At 38.9% G+C, this 22,214-nt stretch overlaps 1 protein-coding gene across 8 annotated transcripts in view; it reads left to right on the plus strand.

Moving 5' to 3' along the window:
• Positions 1-22,214, plus strand: part of Ralgapb (Ral GTPase activating protein non-catalytic subunit beta) — a 90,462-nt gene that overhangs the window by 34,387 nt on the left and 33,861 nt on the right. For 3 of the 8 annotated variants that reach the window (XM_075962875.1, XM_075962880.1, XM_075962876.1), the window contains 10 exons: positions 994-1,195; positions 3,376-3,543; positions 4,166-4,280; positions 4,921-5,068; positions 6,706-6,770; positions 8,006-8,144; positions 9,823-9,956; positions 13,931-14,113; positions 16,412-16,563; positions 21,925-22,112. In XM_075962875.1, the coding sequence (XP_075818990.1) occupies positions 994-1,195; positions 3,376-3,543; positions 4,166-4,280; positions 4,921-5,068; positions 6,706-6,770; positions 8,006-8,144; positions 9,823-9,956; positions 13,931-14,113; positions 16,412-16,563; positions 21,925-22,112 (1,494 nt within the window). The remainder of the gene's footprint in view (positions 1-993; positions 1,196-3,375; positions 3,544-4,165; positions 4,281-4,920; positions 5,069-6,705; positions 6,771-8,005; positions 8,145-9,822; positions 9,957-13,930; positions 14,114-16,411; positions 16,564-21,924; positions 22,113-22,214) is intronic. The other 5 variants (XM_075962877.1, XM_075962881.1, XM_075962879.1 and 2 more) reach the window with 3 other exon arrangements.

A 22,214-nucleotide genomic window follows, 5' to 3' on the forward strand; every position in this document is an offset into this window, starting at 1 on the left:
TGAATTCCAGGACTTTGCACTAACTGTGTTTTGGCTTTTATTCTTTTCTTTTTCTTTTTTTTAAGCTTTAAGCTTATTTTTATACAGATTTAGTGTTTGATTTGTATGCATTCTGCATGTAGTGTTTTCCAAATGTATTATTGCTGGATAGCTTATTCAGGACTAAAATGGCTCATGGGAAGTTGCATAAAGATTTATGCTTGACTCTGCATCTATTAAGCCTCCTATCATTACAAAACAATTTAAACATTTTATGTAGAGTAATAAAAGATTTCAGAGTGATCTGTGTGCTATGAAATCTTTTGTTAAAAGCAACTTTCGAAGGGCTTCTGTTTTGGTGACAACGAATGACCATGATAATCCTCCTTACCAACCCAGTTTTCTGATTTATCAACCTCAAGTTTGCTGCTGTCTGTGGTTGTTAAAATTCATTCTCATTTGCTTGGTTGGGCAGCTCTTTGGTGTGTGTTTTGGAGCTGGGTGGGTGGTGGGAATGCCCTCTCTTCCTCCTTTACTCAGTTCTCATCCTTAACTCTGCCGTATTCAACCTGGCATATATTTGCCCTCTTAATTGCTTTGTCCATTTGAGTTAATTGTATAAATTGTAATTGCTACTCTTCTTAATTGGTTAAGATCATTCTATAGAAGGAGGAAAAAAACCAGAAAATAAATAATAGAAAAGGCAAATTCTGTATATATCTGTATGCAGATGTATACAATTATAATCTTCTGACTAGAAATTCAGTGAAAAAATTCTTTTTGTAGAATCTGTTAAGTTGACAATGCTATTGTAAATTGTTACCCATTTCAAAGAAGATATCAGAGAGCCCTTTTTAAAAAATAAATTAAGACATAGTTGCTAAACAAAAGCATTATTGGATTCTATTAAAGTAGTTATGTAATGACACCAGTATTTGATCTTTGTGTCCAGGGTCCCATGAGCCTATTTGGCATTTTGACAAAAGTAATAAAATGCTCCTTTTCTCTCCCCAGCCATTGCAACACAAGCTAGCATGGAGTTTCGACGAAAAGGGTCCCAAATGTCCACAGACACCATGGTTTCCAATCCTGTGTTTGATGCAAGTGACTTTCCTGATAACTATGAAGCAGGAAGAGCTGAGGCTTGTGGGACATTATGTAGAATTTTTTGTAGCAAGAAGACTGGAGAAGAGATTCTGCCAGCTTATTTATCCAGGTTTTAGAATTTTTTGTTTATTTTCGCATTTGTATCATTTGATGGTGAAACACTATTGTGGCATGGCTTGGTAGGCTAAATCAATAAGCTATTCTTGGTCTGAAATACTTCCCAGTGTCTTTATGTAATTGAAACTTGCTTGTTCTTCCATTTTACCCTCCTCATCAGATTTGTTAAAGATTTCTAAGGTTCTGTTCTAGAGCTATTATTTATTCTATCATTATAAATTCTGGAGAGATTTTGGAAGTAACAGTTTGTTAATAGATTTTTTTGGCACAACATTAAGTTCTGTATACAGTCCAGAAATAAGTCAGCTGTGAATCTTTACTCAAAGGAGTTTAGTGACTATGGTGAATAGGTTCGTGCAAAAATAGCAGTGGTTCAGTAGGAACCAGAAGTTGGCAGGAGACACAGATAAATGGTTTTAAGTGTTTGGAAGAAACAGCAGCTCATACTTAGCCTAGAGGACTCAGTAAAGAGTTCTGGCATATTATTAGATGTTTGTACTGGATTTAGAAAGGATGGATAGTGTTTAAACGATTGGGAGGTTGGGTAGGACTATCATTTCCAAAACTCTGCCCTTCACCTGTGGATGGTTCTGCCATCAGTTTAGCTGCTCAGGCCAGAACCTAGGCATCTTTGGCCTCTGCTTCCTCTCTCTGAGTTGATTATTCAACTCAGCTCCTGCCTTGTAGCATTTGACTCTCTTATTTCTCCCACTATAGCACTTCAAATTTTGTTACTCTTTCTAAATTTATAATTTTTTATTCTCTTTTGCTCTTCTCCACTACTTATTCACACAGCTGCTTAAGTAAAATTACAATCAAGTAGAACATTGAGATACCTGTATTGCTAGGTGCTCAGGAAAGATTAGGTAAATTGACTCCCAGCAGAGGAATCCAAGTCTCAAGCATAAGGCACAGAAAAACATAGTGTGTACTGGCCTTAACCATGAGCTCTTATCTTTAAATCTGCTTTAAGTCAGTGAATAGATTAAAAAGATGCTAGGGATACTTAACAGAATCTAAGGTCAAGCAGTACAGCGAGGAATATAAAAAGTAAGAACCAGGGGCTGGAAAGTGTTCAGGGACCAGAGCAACTCTCCTTCCTGTGCTGCTTGTCTTCTAAAACTGCTTCATTTTTCTCTGTAGATCATTTTTCTTATACTGCAGTGTGCTTCTAAGTTCCTGGTTGTCATAGCCTTAGTCTAGAAGACTAGTGGGATCAGTAAACATCTCTGAAATAACAGGAGATTCTTGGGAAAGATCCGATCAATTAGGTGTCTGTCTCTGCTCTAGCTACATATAGCTGTGAGAGCTGGAGAGATATCCCAAATTATATCAGTAGCAATAAGAGAGAAAGCTATGAACATGAGCTTTCTGTCTAGTTCAGAAGACTGGGTGAGAGGTCAGGAGACTTAACTCAGCAGGTTTGTGAGAAGACAAATGATGTATTTAAGTTTCAGCCTTGCATTTCAAGGGCTTGTGGGATATTTATCAAGAACTGCATATTAAGTGCCTGTTTTTAGTTGAGTTCTATGCACACAAGGTAGATTGAAATGAGTTGAAACGCATCAGTGAATGAGAAGATTGTTTCCAAAGAGTTTTGCAGAGAAGAAAGAAGTGTCTAGAAGAGTATGGCAGTGCAGTTAAAAGCTTAGTGGCTTGGTTGCTTAGTGGTGCAGTTGGGGGTGGTAGGAAAAGGACAATATATTCAGATAGATTCCTCAAAGGACTCTTTGCACAATTTTCATGTTATGATGAATGCAGAGTTTAGTGGGCTTCCTTCCTTCCTCTCACTAACCCCTCAAAAGCAATGGAGGAAGGAAAATGGTACAAACTCACCTGTTTCCTGGGAATGTGAATGCAACAACAGTTTATTGCTTTAGAATTCAATTAATTGATTCCACCAATTAATTGATAAGTACCCAGGCATTTGTTTTGTTATTAGTACCTCATTTGTAGGCACCTGTAATTTGATTTACAAAAATTTAAAACTTTAAAAACGTGTAATAGATACAGATCTTATGATTCTGAATTGTTGAATCCTAGTAGTACCTTTAAAGTCTATAAACTAGAGTGAAGAGTGGACAAAGGCTTTTCAGATAACTATGTAGAAAATAGTAATTCTGGAAATATTTGATCAACAGCTTGTTTAAAATTTTTTTCTTGCTTTCCTAGATTTTACATGCTTTTAATTCAAGGTTTGCAGATAAATGATTATGTGTGCCATCCTGTCTTGGCCAGCGTTATTCTAAACTCCCCTCCTTTGTTCTGCTGTGACTTGAAAGGGATTGATGTTGTGGTTCCTTACTTTATTTCAGCTCTTGAAACCATTTTGCCTGACAGGTAAGCTGTCATTTTTTACTACTGTGTCAGTTGTCTAGTTTGGTACTTCTTGTGTTTGCTAATTTACTCTATTTAGTTGTTTTCACAGTCCAGTGGGACCCAGGTTACATTAAATTGAGTAAAGAGCATCTCAATCCCAGATGCCTTCAGTCTGATATGTGCACGGGCTTACTGGATTTTTTTTTTTTTTTTTTTTTTGGTTTTTCGAGACAGGCTTTCTCTGTGGCTTTGGAGCCTGTCCTGGCACTAGCTCTTGTAGACCAGGCTGGTCTCGAACTCACAGAGATCCGCCTGCCTCTGCCTCCCAAGTGCTGGGATTAAAGGCGTGCGCCACCACCGCCCGGCCTTACTGGATTTTTTTTGGCTTGGTCTAGATGGGTCAGAAAAAACCCAGCCTGAGATCCTATTGTTAAAATGTAGGCCTTACGGTTTCAGTCAAACTCTAGCTTAATTCAGTAATAGTGTAACATAGGTGTTCTCATATATACAAGTAATAGTGTAATGTAGATGTTCTCATAAATACAATGATTGGGTTGTGGAAAAAATGGTATAGTAAATATTTGGCAGTAGGTAAAAATGCTCTTTAGCTGAAACATACTAATAACTTTTTATTTTTTGGCAGAGAACTCTCAAAATTCAAAAGCTATGTAAATCCAACAGAATTGAGAAGATCCTCCATTAATATCCTGCTTTCTTTGTTGCCCCTCCCTCATCATTTTGGCACAGTCAGATCTGAGGTAATGTTTCTTTAAATATTTCACTCCCCTCCTTTTTTTTTTTTTTTAGTTCATGATGCAAGGTCTTGCTGTGTAGCCCAGTTTGGTTGCAAACTTGAAATCCTTCTGTCTCAACATCCTGCCAACCATCATTAACATTTTTTATTCTATATTTTGTTTTTGTATGCTAATTTAAGTCAAATTGCACTTCTAACAAAGTGGAATGGGAGCTTTAGAAAAGTGACTTTGTAGTCCTGCATGTTCATACTGGCCTTTAATCCCAGCACTTGTAGGCAGAGGCATATGGAGCTTTGTGAGTTTAAGGCCAACCAGGGCTATACAGTGAGATCCTGTCTCAACAGTAGATAAATAAACATTTTAAAATACATGTTTCTAATGGATAAATACATATTTCTAATAGATTAATGAGGTTTTTCTAATTTAGGTATTTCTTCTTCTTTTAAAAAGTGCTAATATGCCTTGACTTACTAGTCATGTGTTTATAGGCTAATGGCATCTGATTACATGTGTTGAATGGGAGCTGGGATTAGCCTGGAATCCTGGATCATTAGCCTATTCACCTTCTCTCTCCTCTTGCTGTTTCTAAATGGGCATCATGTACAATAAGTGACGTGAAATATTTGTTTTTGTTTTTCTCCAGGTGGTCCTAGAAGGGAAGTTTAGTAATGATGACAGCTCTTCTTATGATAAACCAATAACTTTTCTGTCCCTGAAGTTGAGACTTGTGAATATACTAATCGGTGCCTTGCAAACGGAAACGGACCCTAACAACACCCAAATGATACTAGGTTTGTGTTCAGATAGTTTTTTGTTTGTTTGCTTTATTTTATTTTATTTTATTTTTGGCACATGAAACCCAGGTATGAGTGACCAAAGGTATGCTGGGGAGACAGGTGAGAGGAGCTTAAGCCTGATACAGCTCTTATTATTCTGAATCAGAAGGGATCTGGCAAGATAGCTCAGTGCTTAAAAAAAGCTTGCCACCAAGTCTCACAGACCCGAGTTTGATCTCCATGTTCCACATGGTGAAAGGAGAACCTAATTCTTTTTTTCCCATTTATTTATTTATTTTTAATTAAAAATTTCCACCTCCTCTCCTCCTCCCATTTCCCGAACCTAGTTCTTTTTAGCTGTTCTTTGACCTCCACACCGTACCATGGTCTGCACATAGCCCTTCTCTCCCCAAACAAATATGTAAGTAAATAAATAAATGTAGTAAACAATTAAAAAAAGATTTGAGGAGATGAGATGAGGGACAGAAAGCATTTAGTTGTCTTGTCTGTGCTCCCCCTCTTCTTTGTCCTAACTTTCTTCCCTTTCTTTCTTTTTTCCTTCCAGTAGTTGGGGTGAGTACTTAGGAAGTCTGGTATGCTAGACAATGAGAAGGTAAACTTGTTTAATTTGACAAGGAGCTGAAGGAACAAGTGATAACACATTCTCACATTAATGTTGACATGGCTGTAGAAACATAAAAAAGCCAAGGAACAAAGCTGGAAGCAAGAGAAGTGGGCTATGGGAATTCTGTACTTAGGAAGTGCATGTGAATGTTACATGTTAAAAAGATATTTTAAACCAGAGAGAGAGAGGAAACAAAATAATGTTCAACATGGATGGCATTGTTAGAAATAAAAGAATATAAATAGTTTAGTCCCGTGTGCTTTGGAGTTGGTCAGAAAATGGCTCATTGGGCTAAAAGTACTTGCCTTACAAAACTAATGACCTGAGTTTCATTCCTGGATCCTACCTTGGAAAGAGAGAATTGATTCCTGAAAGTTGTCATCTAACATCTACATACACTGTCGTTGCATGAGTTCTAATTGGTCTTTTTAATAAAAACCCAGAGCCAGATATCGGGGCAAATGCTGAAAGATCAGAGAAAGGAGCGAACCACAGCCAGTTCTTTCCTTGCTAACTCCTGGCCCAGAAAAGGCCAACCTCATGTCTCCTCCCGCCTTATATGTTTCTCATTTTCTATCTGTCCGTACAGATCTCCAGACCTCTATGGTTAACTAGTGGCTAGCTCTGCCCTCTGATCTTCAGGCAAGCTTTGTTAGACTACAAACAAGATATCACCACATACTGTGGCATGCATATGTGTGCAACCCCCTTCCCCAAATAAAAAATAAAATCTTGGCAGGCATATCAGAATTTTGGGATTTATAAAGCATTATTTTTTAAAACAATATATTTATTCATAATCGTCAGAGAATTTCAGAAATACTTTACCAAAATTTCTCTTTTTTCTTTTCTTTTTTTAGAGGGAGGGGAGGAGACACAGGGTCTTGTATACCCCAAGTGACTTCAGCTCATAGCAGCCTTCCTTCCTGCCTCAGGCTTCCGAGTGCTAGGGTTATTCTCTTATTCTGACTGAGCCATTGTAACTGTAATTGTATGCCATGTAAACTCCTTTGTTTTGCTATTGCAGGAGCAATGTTAAATATTGTTCAGGATTCTGCACTTTTAGAAGCCATTGGTTGCCAAATGGAGATGGTAAGAAGCTTACATAATCTGTCATAGAAAAATCTGCTTCTGATTTTGTATAAACCATAATTAGTAGTGCTGGAATTGAACCTAGAGTATGCTTGTATGTGTGTTTGTATGTTTGAGGGTGTGTGTGTGTGTGGGGGGGAGTGAAAATGGGATATGGGTGGGTGTGAGCATGGAGGATGTCAGGTATTCTGCACAATTGCCCTTTTCCCTTGAAAGAGTGTCCTTTGATGACCATGAAGCTAAACTGGCCACCACCGAGCCCAGTGATGCTCTTGTTTCCACCCTTCCCAGTGCTGTCATTATAGGCATGTGGGTGGCTGTGACCAACTTTTTAACATTTTTTTTTTTTTTTTTTTGGTTTTTCGAGACAGGGTTTCTCTGTGGTTTTTTGGAGCCTGTCCTGGAACTAGCTCTTGTAGACCAGGCTGGTCTCGAACTCACAGAGATCCGCCTGCCTCTGCCTCCCAAGTGCTGGGATTAAAGGCGTGCGCCACCATCGCCCGGCTGTGACCAACTTTTTACATAGGTGCTGGGGATTTGACCTGAGGTTTTCATGCTTCTGTAGCAAGTGTTCTTACCCACTTACTCCCTTGCCCTTCCCTCTCTCTGGAATTTTTTTAAAAGTAGGTTTTGTGGATCAAACTCATGTCCTCTTGCTTGAGTGGTAAACACGTTAGTGACTGAGATCATCTCCCAGCCCCATATTGTATTTGAAGATTATATTCCTGTTCTGAGGTTTTGCTCCAGAGTCACTTAAAGTATTTTCCTTAATGACTCAAGAGGCATTAGCTAGTCAACTGTATGTAAAGGGTTCTGAGGGTGGCCCTTTGAAGAACAGCATGGGGAACCCCAGTGTGGATACCTGTAGCTATCAAACCCTGTATACCCTTTTAACAGATAACATCAGAGCAACAATACCACCGTGATTCTAATTCCTTGTCTGTTTATCTATGAATCACCTTGTGCTAGTTAACCTGTTATGTTTGCATTACTGGGTATGAACCCAGGGCCTTATGTATATGAGGCAAGTGCAGTACTCCTGAACCATAGCCCCAGCTCTTAACAATTTTGTTAGTTTTGGTTTTTCAAGATCTAAAGATCTGCCTGCCTCTGCTTCCCAAGTGCTGGGTTTAAAGGCATTTGCCATCAATACCTGGCTCTAACAAAGTTTTAATATAAAAAAAAAGTTTTTGTACTTGTGAACTGTTCATTTTGCCTCATTTTCGTTTGACTAGGGTGGTGGAGAAAACAACCTGAAGAGTCATAGTCGTACCAATAGTGGCATTAGTTCAGCAAGTGGAGGAAGCACAGAACCTACAACGCCTGACAGTGAGAGACCTGCTCAAGCTCTCCTAAGGGATTACGGTAAGCTGTGTTTAAATGGTCTGTTAGCATTTACACGTAAGCAAAACTAAAACTTTTCAAGAATCTAAAACAAAAATAAAAATTTTATGTACTTAGGTATAATTGACAGAAGATGTTTGTTTAAAAAAACTAAGGAAAAGTATTTTTATGACTTCTTGTAGCTGGTTTTGGAGTTTGTTAGCTCTTCAGATGTTTATGATGAGAGCTCAGGAGGTGTTTGGGTTTTGTACTAGGCACTGATGGTACAGGCTCACATAAAATGTGGGCCTTGCCTCAGAGCTCTCAGAATAATGGCAGAGATGGATGGTGAGCCCCATAATCTCAGTTGAGAGAAGTGATGGAGGTTGTATTAGAGGAGACCTAGAGAGGTGTGTGTCTCCATGTTAAAACTTACCTAGCTATTCTGTCTCATTAGGTTCTTCAGTTACAAGAATAAAGAGTCATTTTCTGCCCTGCTAAATAAACACTTGCCAGGAAAACATCCTGTTCAGTGATGTCGTTTACACTGAGTAGTTATTTTATGAACTTAGTGTGAGCACTTTATGTTTTATGTACAAATGCTGATAGTGATTGAATCGTTGTTTATTCCTTGAGATTAGAATATCTAATTCCCTAGATGTGAGCTTGACTTTTAATCATTTGGAGAGTCCATGAGCCATGTGCATGAGGCATGCTTTCATAATTGAATGTATGACACATTACCCGTTCGCATGTCAAATACATAGTCATTATGTAGATAGTATATTTAAATGGTTACCCCTTATGTAGATTTAGGTATTCTCCAGGTTGAACTGTTTCTTGTACTTTCTAAGACATTTTAAAATGAAAGATAATTTTGCGTTACCGCATGTGTTGTATATAAGTGTTTGAACTGATTGTTTGTTCCAGCATTTTCAGCTGGTGTTAGTGAGCTCTGCTTGTTATGTCATATCTTTTACTAAAAAAATCCAGATTTGTGTTAGTGTCGCATGACTGTCTCTCTTTAATGATCATTCCTTTTTCTGTTGTCACTGCCCTCTTTCTGATAGGATCCACAGGTATAATGCCCCTAAAGCTTCCTTTTTAATTACAATTTAATTTATCTTAGTTTAATTTCTTGGAATTCACTCTTTAATGAGTAATAGCTACTTTAAATTAAAATCGAAGTCCAAGTTAAAACAGTGACTTGGTCATTTAACTTTTTAAAGGTATTAAAATAGTGGTAAAGAGATGAATGTAAATATGGGTTTGAAGAGGCATTGCATGTGGTTTTACTGGTTTAAGCCTTGTCATTGTAGGAGATGCTTTAAGGTAATTCCTAGCATCTGAGGAGGCTATCAGTTGAATTCTTGCCTCTGTAAAATTCTAAGGAAATATTTGGTTGCCTTTTCATTGTTCTTTTTGAAAATTAAATTCTACAAGTTATTTATTTAAAAATTTAAGACACTATTTTTCCTTATAAGGATGGTACTGAAATTGCCAAGTCCATAGTGTTCTTTGTCAGAGTGTGGCCCAGCCCCATATGTGCCTCATACACCATCAGTCAGGCCTGGTGCTCAGGCCGGTGGGCGGGGAGCATAGCTCTGTGTGGGTGCCCATTGTGCTCACTGTGGCTGCTGTGGTCTGTGCCTGGTGGAATGCTGTGCTTCTGTTACTAATGCTTAGTTGTTTTCCCTCCCTGTGGATGTGGCATTGGGTTATATCCTAGCTCTTAATACAGATTCAGCTGCTGGGCTCCTGATTCGCAGCATTCATCTCGTCACCCAAAGACTCAACTCCCAGTGGCGGCAAGACATGAGCATATCCCTGGCGGCTCTGGAGCTCCTCTCTGGCTTGGCAAAGGTGAGGACTGTCCCTTATTTCAGTCCAGCACACTTGCATCATGCCTTTTTTTTTTTCTGTATTTTGACATCCACCCCTTTGTGTAGGTATTTTAGGGTTGTCAGTACATGTGCGTATTTTACATCCAGAGTATACAAAATTGAACCTCCAAGTGAATTTTGCAAAATGAAAAATAGGTGCAAAGGATATGAATATTTCTGTTAAGGTATAGAAAACATTTTAATACTGGTGACTATTTACACATAATAGTATATTTATTGCTTTTATAAAGAACATTTATCATAAAATATTTCTGTGATTACTATTTTCTGTTATCAGTATTAAGCAAATATTGACTATATATTCAATTTTCTCTCAGTTACTTCAGTTTTGTGGAACCTTAGAAATGGGGTTCACTTGCTCTTAAGCCTCAGTCTCTCTTTCTTGCTCTCTCCCTGAAATTCATGTAACATAAAACTAGCCATTTTAAAGCAAGTGATTCAGTCCTGTCAGTACATTTGCAGTGTACTGATATTTCTAAGTGTTTTTGTCACCCCGGAGGGAAATCCCTAAGCCCCAGAACAGTTGCTTTCTTGTTCACTTTCCCAGCCACCACCTCTGACAGCCATTCGTCTTTATTTTGCTTCTTTGGCTCTACCTAATCAGGACCATTCACAGAAAGGGATCAGTAGGAAAATCATGTAATGTGTGTCATTTCAAGAGTGCCTGTTTTTCTCACTTGAGAAGTAATTTTTTGGGTCGGGCCTTTTTTATGATTGCACAGCACCATGCTGAATGTAATTATTACTCTTTGTTTGCCTGCTCATCAACTGAGAGGTATTTAGACTGTTTCCGTCTTTAGACTTTACTAGTAGAGCTGCTGTGGATGTATTGGGAACATGTATTTGTTTGGAATATCAGTTTTCAGTTCACTAAGGAGTGAAATTCTTAGGGTTGTGAAAATTCTGTTTAACTTTTGAAGAGCTGCAAATAGTTTTTCCACGGCTCCCGAGTCCTTTTTCATTCCTTCCAGCAACATGCAAGGGTTCCAGTTTTTTTTTTCCACATCATCACTAGCATCTGAGTATTTTTTATTATTGAAATGGAAAATATTATTTTTCAAATACCACTTGGTGTTGTGAGGAGAATCAGATGAGATGAAAGTATAAAATATATTGTGGTCATGTAGTAATACTCATCACAGAGTGGTAGTGTCTGAGATGAAGTTTAGACCTTTACTTTAAAGTTGTCTTACAAATTTTGAGAGACAAAATAGACAAGAAAACTTAGTATGTTCTCAGCATTACTTGGAATTTAACTGAGAAATCCCCAAATGAGGGGCTGGAGAGATGGCTCAGGTTAAGAGCACTGACTGCTCTTCCAGAGGTCCTGAGTTCAATTTCCAGTAACCACATGGTGGCTCACAACCATTTGTCATGAGATCTGGTACCCTCTTCTGTTCTGCAGCAGACATGCAGACAGAATACTGTATACATAATTAATAGATAAATCTTAAAAAAAAAAGAAATCCCCAAATGAATAGATATATGTGGAGCAGTTGCTGATTTAAACATTAGGATAGCCATTCATGAGAAATGGTGGACCACACAGAGAGCAAGGTGCTGCTCCCTATGACTGTGGTCTACTTTTAGTTCAAGATGTGTTTAGCTTGTATGGAGCTCTGTTCTGGACCTGTGTCATCATATATAATGGGTTAATATTACCTGATTCCATAACTCTCTGTAAAGATACAATTGATTAAAACAGTCTTGTGTTAGAACAGGATTGAATGAATAGATTAGTGGTCTGTAATTGAGGCTTCATGATCACACCCATGTGGCTGTCTGGTTTTTAACAAAGGTGCAAAGATAACTCTAAGGAGAAAGGTTAGTGTTTTTGACCAGTGCTAATGGTAGAAAACTTGGTTTCATACCTGTTTTGTATATGGTAGGTACAAAAATCAGCTAAAAATGGATTGTAAACTGAAATGTAAAAATGTATTAGTTACTTGTCTCATGCTGTGACAAAATCCCTGACGAAAGCAACTTAAGGATGGAAGGGTTTATTTTGGCTCACAGTGCAAGGGTACAGTCCATTATGGCGGGGATGTCAAGGTGGCAGGAGCTTGAAGCAGCTAGTCACGTTGAGTCTGCAGTCAGGAAGAAGAGAGCAGATGAATGCTTGTGCTCAGCTGGCTTCCTCCTTTTTGTGCAGTCCAGGACCCAAACCCAGGGAATAGTGCCACTCTCCTTTAAGGTGAGTTTTCCTACCTCAATATCACTAGTTGTTAGGGAAATGAAGTACTATTACATGCTCAGTAGGATGGCTAAAATTGAGGACTAGGAGAATAGCTTAGGGTAAGAGTGCTTGCTATGCAAGCATGGGGACCTAAATTCATGTCCCCAGCACCTATTTAAAAAGCTTGAAATGACCACATGGACCTCAGGTAGAAATAGATCCCAGGAGTTTTCTAGCCTGTCAGCATAGCTGAAACAGGAAACTTTAGGTTGTGTGAGAGACCCCTTCTCAAGGGAATAATGTAGAAAGTGACAGAGCTGTGGGTTGAGACCCCTTTGGGGGTTGGAATGACCTTTCACAGGGGTTTCCTAAGACCATTGGAAAACACACATATTTACATTACTATTTATAACCATATCAGAATTACAGTTATGAAGTAGTAGCAAAAATAATTTTATGGTTGAGGGTTACCACCACATGAGGAACTGTATTAAAGGGTTGCAGCATTAGGAAGGTTGAGAACCACTGTGATAGGAAAGGCACCCAGCAGTTCTCCTGTGGCCTCTTCATACACAAGAAAGAAAGAGAGAAAGAGAAAAAGAAAGGAAGGAAGGAAGGAAGAAAGAAAGAGAGAAAGAGAAAAAGAAAGGAAGGAAGGAAGGAAGAAAGAAAGGGAAGGAGGCTAAATTTAAAAAGATTGACCATACCAAAGGATGAGGATATAAGGAAACTGTGAATGAGAATGTTAATTGTAATAACCATTTTGGAAAACAGTTTGGCAGATCCTTAAAAATTTAATAAAACATGTATCTTATGACCCTCTTATTCCAGTCCCAGTATATAAGAGAACATGCATCCAGTCAATGACATGGATCTTCATAGCAACTATATTTGTAATATCCATGGGATGGAAATAACCTAGATGTCTATTAACAGGTTACTGGGTAGACAAATTGTGCTGTATTCATACACTGGAATATACTCAATAAAAAGAAGCATTACAAAAAGTAGATACATCTAGAAGTAATTAATTATGTTAAATACCTTTCCCCAAAGTAGATACTGTAGTCTGATCTATAATAATAACAACAAATAACTAGTACCTCACAGAGGGGGACAAGAGGCATGGGAAAAAAGCTTACAGAGGTGCATGAGGACATTTGGGGGTGATGTTTATATTCATTTTCTGATTGTAGTGATGGTTTTTTTTTTTAGGTTACATATTTTGTGTTTTTTTTTTTGTGTGTGTGTTTTTTTTGTTTTTTTGTTTTTTTTTTTTTGATTTTCGAGACAGGGTTTCTGCGTAGCTTTTGGTTCCTGTCCTGGAACTAGCTTTTCTAGACCAGGCTGTTACATATTTTGAACATATAGCTTACTGTAATTCGTAATTGAACTGCTAAGCCATTTCACTAGACTTTGTGGAGAGCAAAAAACATCACTATGAGGTTGGGTTAGGGACTTTAAAAGCACACACATATTCCATTGCTGGCCATTCCTACACATTTTACAATACGCATAAGTGCACTCAAGAGCTTTGAGTTTTAAGGTGTAAACAACCATGTTAAAGTACTGTCTTAGGGTTTGAGAATGTCACTTTTTTTTATAGTATATCTGTAATATTCTGTTTCTGTATATAAATAATATTTTAAAACAAGGCCTCTGTGTATCACATTATCAGATAGGCTCAGTTGCAGGGCAAATGCTTGGTGTAGTGGCTCCTGACTAACTGATTTTGTTACTTAAATGGACATGCTTAGGTGAAGGTGATGGTTGACTTGGGAGACCGGAAGCGTGCCATCAGTTCTGTGTGCAGTTACATTGTATACCAGTGCAGTCGGCCAGCTCCTCTTCACTCCCGGGATCTGCACTCCATGATAGTGGCAGCATTTCAGTGTCTTTGTGTCTGGCTGACAGAGCACCCTGATATGCTGGATGAAAAGGTGAGCTTATTCAGTCTTGAAACACAAAGTAGGAATAAAACTGTTTGCTGGGAAAATACCTTTTAAAAGAGAATATCTGAATTTAAATACAGTGTCATATACTTTGAATGTACTTGTTTGATTTCAGTAGGACACTTATCTTTTGAGCATAATTTATAAACTGTATAAACTGTCATCGTGATTAGATTTGTTTCCAATAATTCCACAGAAAAATTCTTTTTTTTTTTTTTTTTTTTTGGTTTTTTGAGACAGGGTTTCTCTGTAGCTTTGGTGCCTGTCCTGGAACTAGCTCTTGTAGACCAGGCTGGCCTTGAACTCCCAGAGATCCGCCTGCCTCTGCCTCCGGAAGCATGCCATCAGTTCTGTGTGCAGTTACATTGTGTACCAGTGCAGTCGGCCAGTGCTGGGATTAAAGGTGTGCGCCACTACCGCCTGGCTCAGAAAAATTCTTTATGAAAGAGAAGATCTTGCCTAATTTTTCTTTTATAAAAAATGATATTCTCATTAATTATAGTAAAAATTCAAACTGTATTTTCAACATATCATCTTCTTTTACCAAGACCTACCCTCACTTCCTACCCAATTTTGAGATTTATTTTTCTCATCTATTGAGTTCAGTTTGTGTTTCCTAGCTACTATTGGTAATGGGTCTGCCCTGGAGTGTGGTCAGCCTACCACTGATCCTGTCATTGAAGAAAGTTGATTCTGTCTCTCCTAGCAGCTATCATATATGATCACATATGCTTATAGTTCCCCAGCTAGTGATAATAATTTCTGCCTATTTCTATCATCTTTGTGCTGAAATTTTGGTTGAGCAAACTCAAGCCTTTTGTATGCTTTCACAGTCGTTATGGGCTCATATATGCAACTGCTGTATCTGGAAAAGTACTTTTTTTTTTAAATAGGATGGAAGACTGGAGATAGCTATTAAAGCTATTTGGTTTCCTATTATCAAAGACGGGCACTTAATTGTGAATCTACAAAGCTAGGGCACAGTTTGGCTGTACAAGTTACTTTTATTGAAACATCATATTTCTCACAGATTTCTGCAATTTTAAATGGGCACAGATATCTAGTCTTTTTTTCCCCACTGTACCTTAGAGGGAAGCAGGCATAATAAGCTCAGTGACATGAGAGCTTCCCAAGATCACTGATATTTAGAAAGGAAGAGATCTTTGTAAGTAATTTTGTTGATAAAATCTGAGTTATTTTCATCATGGCTTTCAAAGTTATGATATCAAAAATTGTACTAGACTTGTAGCCAAGTTTAATACAATGCTTGCTTAGCATTTTTGAAGCACTCAGCTTGATCCCTAGCACTACATTAACCAGCTATGGTGGTGCCTATTTGTAGGTCCAGGTACTTGGCAGGTAGAAGGATCAGAAGGTCAAGGTCAACTCTGGCTACGTAAAGAGTTAGAGGCCAGCCTGGGCTACGTGAAACTCTGTTATACAAAACAGTTTTAAATAGAAATTATTTTAAAATGTTAGTCATTGATGTTGGGGCCTGTAATCCTAGCACTTAAGAAGCAGAGGTCCTGGGTTCAGGGTCAGCTTGGGCTACATAGTGAGTTTGAGGCCAGCCTGAACTCCATAGTGAGATCCTGCCTCAAAAAATGAATAATTAGCCGGGCAATGGTGGCCCATGCCTTTAATCCCAGCACTTCCTCACAGAGGAAGGTGGATCTCTGTGAGTTCGAGACCAGCCTGGTCTACAGAGCTAGTTCCAGGACAAGCTCCAAAGCCACAAAGAAACCCTGTCTCAAAAAACTAAAAAAAAAAAAAAAAAAAAGAATAATTAACCTCTTTGGTATATTTATCATCTGGGTTTGGCAGAATTTTCTTCGGAATCTATTTTACTCATTCCTTGACAATTTTGTGAGCTCTGTAATTTATAAAATTAAAACCTATCTTTAGTCTTCTTCTGAACATACAAATTTAGTTCTTTTAAGAGAAACTTAATGGAAGTATAAATTTATTTTATTATGATGCAAACATATCTGTTAAAGAGCATTAGCAACTGGAACATTACCCTAAAACATAACCATTGTTATGGTTTCCTTGTCTTCTCTTAACCAACCTGAGGTTGTGAGATGGCTCACCAGGTAAGAGTGCTTGCCCCCAAGTCTGATGACTTGATTTTGATCATTGAGTTTTATATGGTGCAAGGAGAAAGCCAGCTCTCAAAAATTGTTCTCTGCCCTTGATTTGTACACAAATACACATACACCCTTTCTTAAATAAATAAATGTGTTTGAAAAATATTTTTAAAAAATCATTGTCTTTTCCTACTTCTAGGATTGCCTTAAGGAAGTATTGGAGATTGTAGAACTGGGTATCTCAGGAAGCAAGTCCAAAAACAGTGAGCAAGAGGTCAAGTACAAAGGCGATAAGGAGCCAAACCCTGCGTCCATGAGGGTAAAGGATGCTGCAGAAGCCACTTTAACATGGTATGGAAGAAGCTGCTGAAGACTGAGCTGTAACAGACAGGGCAGCAGTGTTCTGTGCTGCTCTGTCTTCCTTGTTCAGCATGGAGTAACTCAGTCCCTGTAGGGTACTGCGTCTCCAGACACAAAATGGAAAGGGAATACCCTTTTTGTATTTATTCTTAGATCAACAAGAAACCAGAAATTTGGGATCTTTGCATTTCCATTGTAACTGATAATTCAGTCAACTCATATTTGAGCTAGGAATTATCTTAGAGCTACTTCATCTCCTGATGGTTTAACCTAGAGAGGAGATGTGACACAGCATCAGATCTGCTACCCAGTGCTGGTTCTATGTTCTATGCAGCTAAGATTTTTTTTTAACTCCCTTTTAAGAGCTTGGTAATAGAATCATGCAGATAAATCAGATTCAGTTACCTAATGAGTACTGTCTGGTACAAAGTCTTTCAATATTGGTGGATAGTAAGTACCCCAAAAGAAGAGTTACAAATAAAATGGCAGGGAACTGGGAGTAAGTGAGTGAGTTATGGAACTACATTGATGGAGACTGAGAGGATGGGTAACGTTTGAGCTGTGAGCAGCATTGCAGGCAATTAAGAATGTTTGCCACATGGAAACAAGAGGTTGTTTCTTTGAAAGAGTGGCAGAAAGAGCTGAGAAAGTCCTTTGTACTTGGTGGATGGGGGGACAGGAAAGAGGACTAGATTTGGGTGCATCTGTAGATTGAATAGTCTGCATAAGTAGAGATTGCATTGTTTCCTAGAATATGTAAAGATATGGCTCATGCAAGGAGTATGAACAAAAACCTAGGAAAACAGAACTAAAGGAAGGAAGAGTGTCAGGTTAGTAAGGGCTGGCTGGAAGATTGTGTGTAAATCAGCTCTGCCTAAGATCCTGACATCCTTTGTGAGTGCAGTGTCCTTTGGGTTATATTCAGATTAGTTGGATTTGTTTCTGTTCTTGAGCTTCAGTCATAATTCTCAGTATGCTTGCTTTTGTTTAGAGCTGTGCTCTATGATAACGGCTAGACTTTGAATACATTTGTTGAGGTTTAACTAATAGCTAGAAAATTGGTGATGATAGTATGTGCTTGTGTCACACCTGGGCAGGGAGCCTTAAAGTTCCACAGCATCGGGACTTGATAATGTGTCAGGAAGAGGAAGAAGGCTGAGAGATAAGCAGAGAGAATCTTTGCTCACTAAGCGTTCTTGAGTTCTTTGTGCTGCAGGAAACCTGTTCCACTTCAGCCTTTTGTCTCTGTGAGAGTATGGTTGCCGCTGGGGGCTGTCTGTGTGCCTGGGGTCTTTTTCCTTCAGCCTATAGTTGTCTGAATAGCTCTGTCTTCATTTTTTTGCTGTCTTGTCTCTATTAGCCAGTTCACCACAATGTCTTTAGTTTCCACCCCTCAGCAGTGCAGTCCATCATGGTAGAGAATGTTCCCAGTCAGTTTTCTATTCTCTCTCAGTTGCTGCTTTTTTGTCAGCATCACCATTGGTTGTTCTGTTTTGACTTTTTTGGGGGCAGGGTTTTTGGCTGTCCTGGAACTCACTCTGTAGACCAGGCTGGCCTCAAACTCACAGAGTTCCTTCTGCCTCTGCCTCCCAAGTGCATTTGCCACTATGCCCAGCTGCCACCATTGTTTTCAGTCCCCCTCCCCCGGATTTATGTCTCTGTCATTCCTCATGAGTCCAGCAACTAAGTCGAGCAGACTTTCTTTGTAAGGTCTCTCGTCCCCAGAAGCCTGAGATAGTATTCTGTACTAGGTCACTTCACTTCTTGCATGATTTCTGTTTCCAGTCTAACTCTTCCTGTTTGTCTTGCACTCTGTGGCTAAACTCTTCTTCAACACTATTTCATCCTACTGCTTGAGTGGTTAAAAACCTCAAGTAGATCTCTGGTTTCCTAACATGTCTGAATTCTAGTGGAGGGTCAGGGAGGTGGCTTGATTTCTCCCACCACTGCTCCCTAACACTCCCTTGCCATAGTTGGGCTACTTAAAGTGGTGAACTGGGCATGTTTATACCTGCTTATGCATCTCTCCTGTATTTCAAACATTACCTACTGTTCAATGCTCACTACTAGCTACTTGTACAAACTTTTTTATTATTCTGATTTTTGAAGGACAGTGGTTTTCACTACCTCCACACTCATTGTCTGCCTGTCTCACATAAGGTGGAGTTCCATACTGTTACAGTCATACCAAGTTTTTTTGGTACATGCCCATCTGTCTTTGATAACATAATGTTGGCATATTAAAAGTATAAATTCAGAATTTGTGCTCTTAGAAGTCATTTCAGTGGTTCTTTTGCTTAAGGCATATTTACTAAATGCTTAGCATTTAATTTGGGTTTAGAGTCTAGCCCCTAAGATTTATTTTAATTATTAAAAGCTTGATGTTCTATATCAAACTAAAATCTCTTATGTTAACTTGTTCTTATTGGTTCTTATTCAGACTTTTGGTAGTAATTCTTTCTCCAGGCAGGAGCAGTATACAAAGACAGTGTTTATGTTGCTCTGGTTCCTTTCTGCTACTGCCTTCACATGGTTTTGGTATTACATGCATTTGAGTACCTTTATCATCCTGTTACCCAGCTGTATAGCTTTGACCATGTATCTCTCACAGGAGGATCACTGAGTACAGTGTACTATATGGGATCCAAATGTCTTCAGACTCTATAGAACAGTGTGTTTTCATCAACCTTTATTGGGAGACAGCAAGAAGACTTTGCTCACTGGAGAGTCACATTGAGTTAACTGGACTCTTGCCTTTTCATGTTTCCTTTTCATCTGTTGTTCTCATCCTGTGCTTATTTGCACAGTGTTGAAATTTCTTTTTGTAAATATTCCACATTATCTCTAGTCTTTTTAAAACCTAACTCTTATTCTAATATATGATATCTGCAGATTAAGTTCTAGTCTTTTATAGGTTTTTGTTTTCTTTAATTATTTTGCTTTTCCCCTCCTCCACGACAGGGTCTCACTATGCAGTTCTTTCTGGCTTTCCTAGAACTCCCTGTGTAGACCAGGCTGCCCTTGAATTCTCAGAGATCCTTTTGCCTTTGCCTCCCAAGTGCTGGGATTAAATGTGTGCACTACCACACTGTGCTCTTTTTAAAAACAAAGCATGTATTCATATGTATGCATGGGCATATGGATGTCAGAGACAACTTTTGAGAATCTTTTCAAATCCATTTCATGTGAGTTCCAGGGACTCCAACTCTGCTTGTTGGAATTGATAATAATAGTCTCTGCCCACTGAGCCATCTTCCTGGTTCTTGTTTGTTTTTGAGGCAGATTCTCAACTTTTTAAAGCCCAGGCTGGCCTCAAATTCATGTCAATCCTCCTGCCTCAGCTTTCTAGGTATTAGCATACAGGCATGAACAAATATTATGAGTTTGTTTTGTGTGTTGTTGTCTGAACACTGCTTATAGAAAGCAGAGGTTGAACCTCAGAACATATCAGCAGAGACTCTCTGGAGGTTCACAACGATGTTTAAACTTTATCTACAGGTTTATTATGACACAGTCAGGTACTTGTCATAATTTCAGAAATGTTTACTCAACATTCCAGTCTAGTCACTACCAGGAAAAGAAGAATGTGATGAGGCTGGTAATGATTTCATCTAAGCCAAAGGCCTGTTTGATACATCATAGATCTTCCATGGAACATGGCAAGCTCACCTGGTCTGTGGGCTTTGTGACATCTGTCTCTGTTCTGCTGGAGAAAGCCAAAGCTGTATTTTCTTAGTACTAGTCTCCTGGATGACTCCTGTTTTCCACAGTCATTAGAGTCCTGAACTTACTGAGTTCCCTCATTCCTTGAATTGTAGCAGTCATCCTAGGAGGAATGAAAATTGCAAGGAAGACATCTGCTAGAAAACAGTGCCTTCCATCATCAGAGATCTTAGCTGAGGCCAAGGTGTCCAAGCTGAAGATTGATTGATAAATGGTGTTAAGGATTGTGGAGATGGCTCAGTGAGTAAGAGCGTTTGCTGAACAAGCCTGAGTTCCTGGGTTCAGATCTCCAGTACCCATGTGAAAAACTAGACAGGGCTGTGTGCATTCCTGTGATATCAGTGCTGAAAGGGAAGTCAGCGACAGGAAGATCACTGGGACTTATTGGCTGCCAGCCTAGTTCCATAGTTATTAAGAGACACAGTCTTAAGGGATTAAGGTAGGAAATGATAGAACAGGACTCTTCATTTCCTCCACATATACAACTCCCATGTATGCATATAACACACATGCAACACACATTCATATGTGTACACATACACAAAGGTGTTGAGTAGTTTTCTGTATGGGATGCATATGAAAGGCCACATTGATACTACATGGTAAAAATCTGTTTAAATACAGAATGCTTTTCCTTTGAGCGTCAGTGTATTATAAATGAATAATAAATGGTAATAAAAATGGAAATAATGATGGTACTTATTTCATTGCTTGTATGCAAAAATTTTTATTCCCCCCTCTCTATGTGTACATTAAGTGTATACACACATGGTGTATACATGCAAACGTTTCTGAATGGTAAGTCTTGATCAGTGGAACTCTGCTTGATAAAGCATTTTGTGTCATAGATTTATTTATGACAGTTTGAGATTTAACTCTTCCAGGATATGCAGGAAGTAGTCAGCAGGTCCTGGGATTTTTGGCCTCTTAATAATCACTTAGCTCTTTGGAGTTTTACATTTCCTTTTCTGAAAAGTGATGGGGTCTGGCTGATCTTTTTATCCTTTTCTTAGCCTAAGATACTTGGCTGTCATAATCCAGAAACCTGGAGCACACAAGCAGAATTTTAAATGTATATTTAGGAGTTTCCTGATTTGGAACTGTAGTCCATCATATTCCCTGGGTAAAAGAGAGAAATTTGCTTGCAATATGGGATAAAGCAGGACTGGGCAGGCAGAAGAACAAAAGTGCTGGACAGTAGAGGCAGTTGCAACAAAATGCTCAAGCTGACTTGACCTTGAGTGTTCTTTCCAGCTGGGGGAGGGGGACTGGTACCTAGGAACCTTGCACTAACTAGTAGTTGAATATGGTCTAGTCCTGAAAGAAGCAGTGGCCCCCAGTGAGGCGTCCATGGCTGAGGGCAATTCGTAGGTCAGTTGAAAGCTGTGGCTCTGTGTCTGGGTGTGGACGTCAACACCCACAACATCTGGGAGAAGACCTTTCATTCTTGGAGTACAGATTCTACCCAGCATGCCAGGGTATTTTTTGCTACAAAGAGTAAATCTGACCTGTGAAGAGGAAGCATAACTCTGTCCAGTTAATTCAGAGGAGCAGAAGGATATATAGATTGAAAAGGTCAAGTTAGAATTTTCTTTAGGAATTAATTGTTCTTTATTCCATTCTCCATAGTATCATGCAGTTGCTTGGCGCGTTTCCTTCACCCAGTGGTCCTGCCTCTCCTTGTAGTCTGGTGAATGAGACCACTCTCATCAAATACTCCAGGCTGCCAACCATAAACAAGCATAGCTTCCGGTACTTTGTCTTGGATAACAGTGTCATCCTGGCAATGCTGGAGCAACCGCTTGGAAATGAGCAGAGTAAGTTGTAGCACTCTTAGCTTTCTCTACTGCTCAAACAACGTGTGCTCAGTTTTCCCAGGCAAGCACAGTCTGAATTCCAAGTAACTATTTATCAGAAAG

The sequence above is a fragment of the Microtus pennsylvanicus genome, chromosome 2 (genome assembly GCF_037038515.1).
Source record: "Microtus pennsylvanicus isolate mMicPen1 chromosome 2, mMicPen1.hap1, whole genome shotgun sequence".
Taxonomy (NCBI): domain Eukaryota; kingdom Metazoa; phylum Chordata; class Mammalia; order Rodentia; family Cricetidae; genus Microtus; species Microtus pennsylvanicus.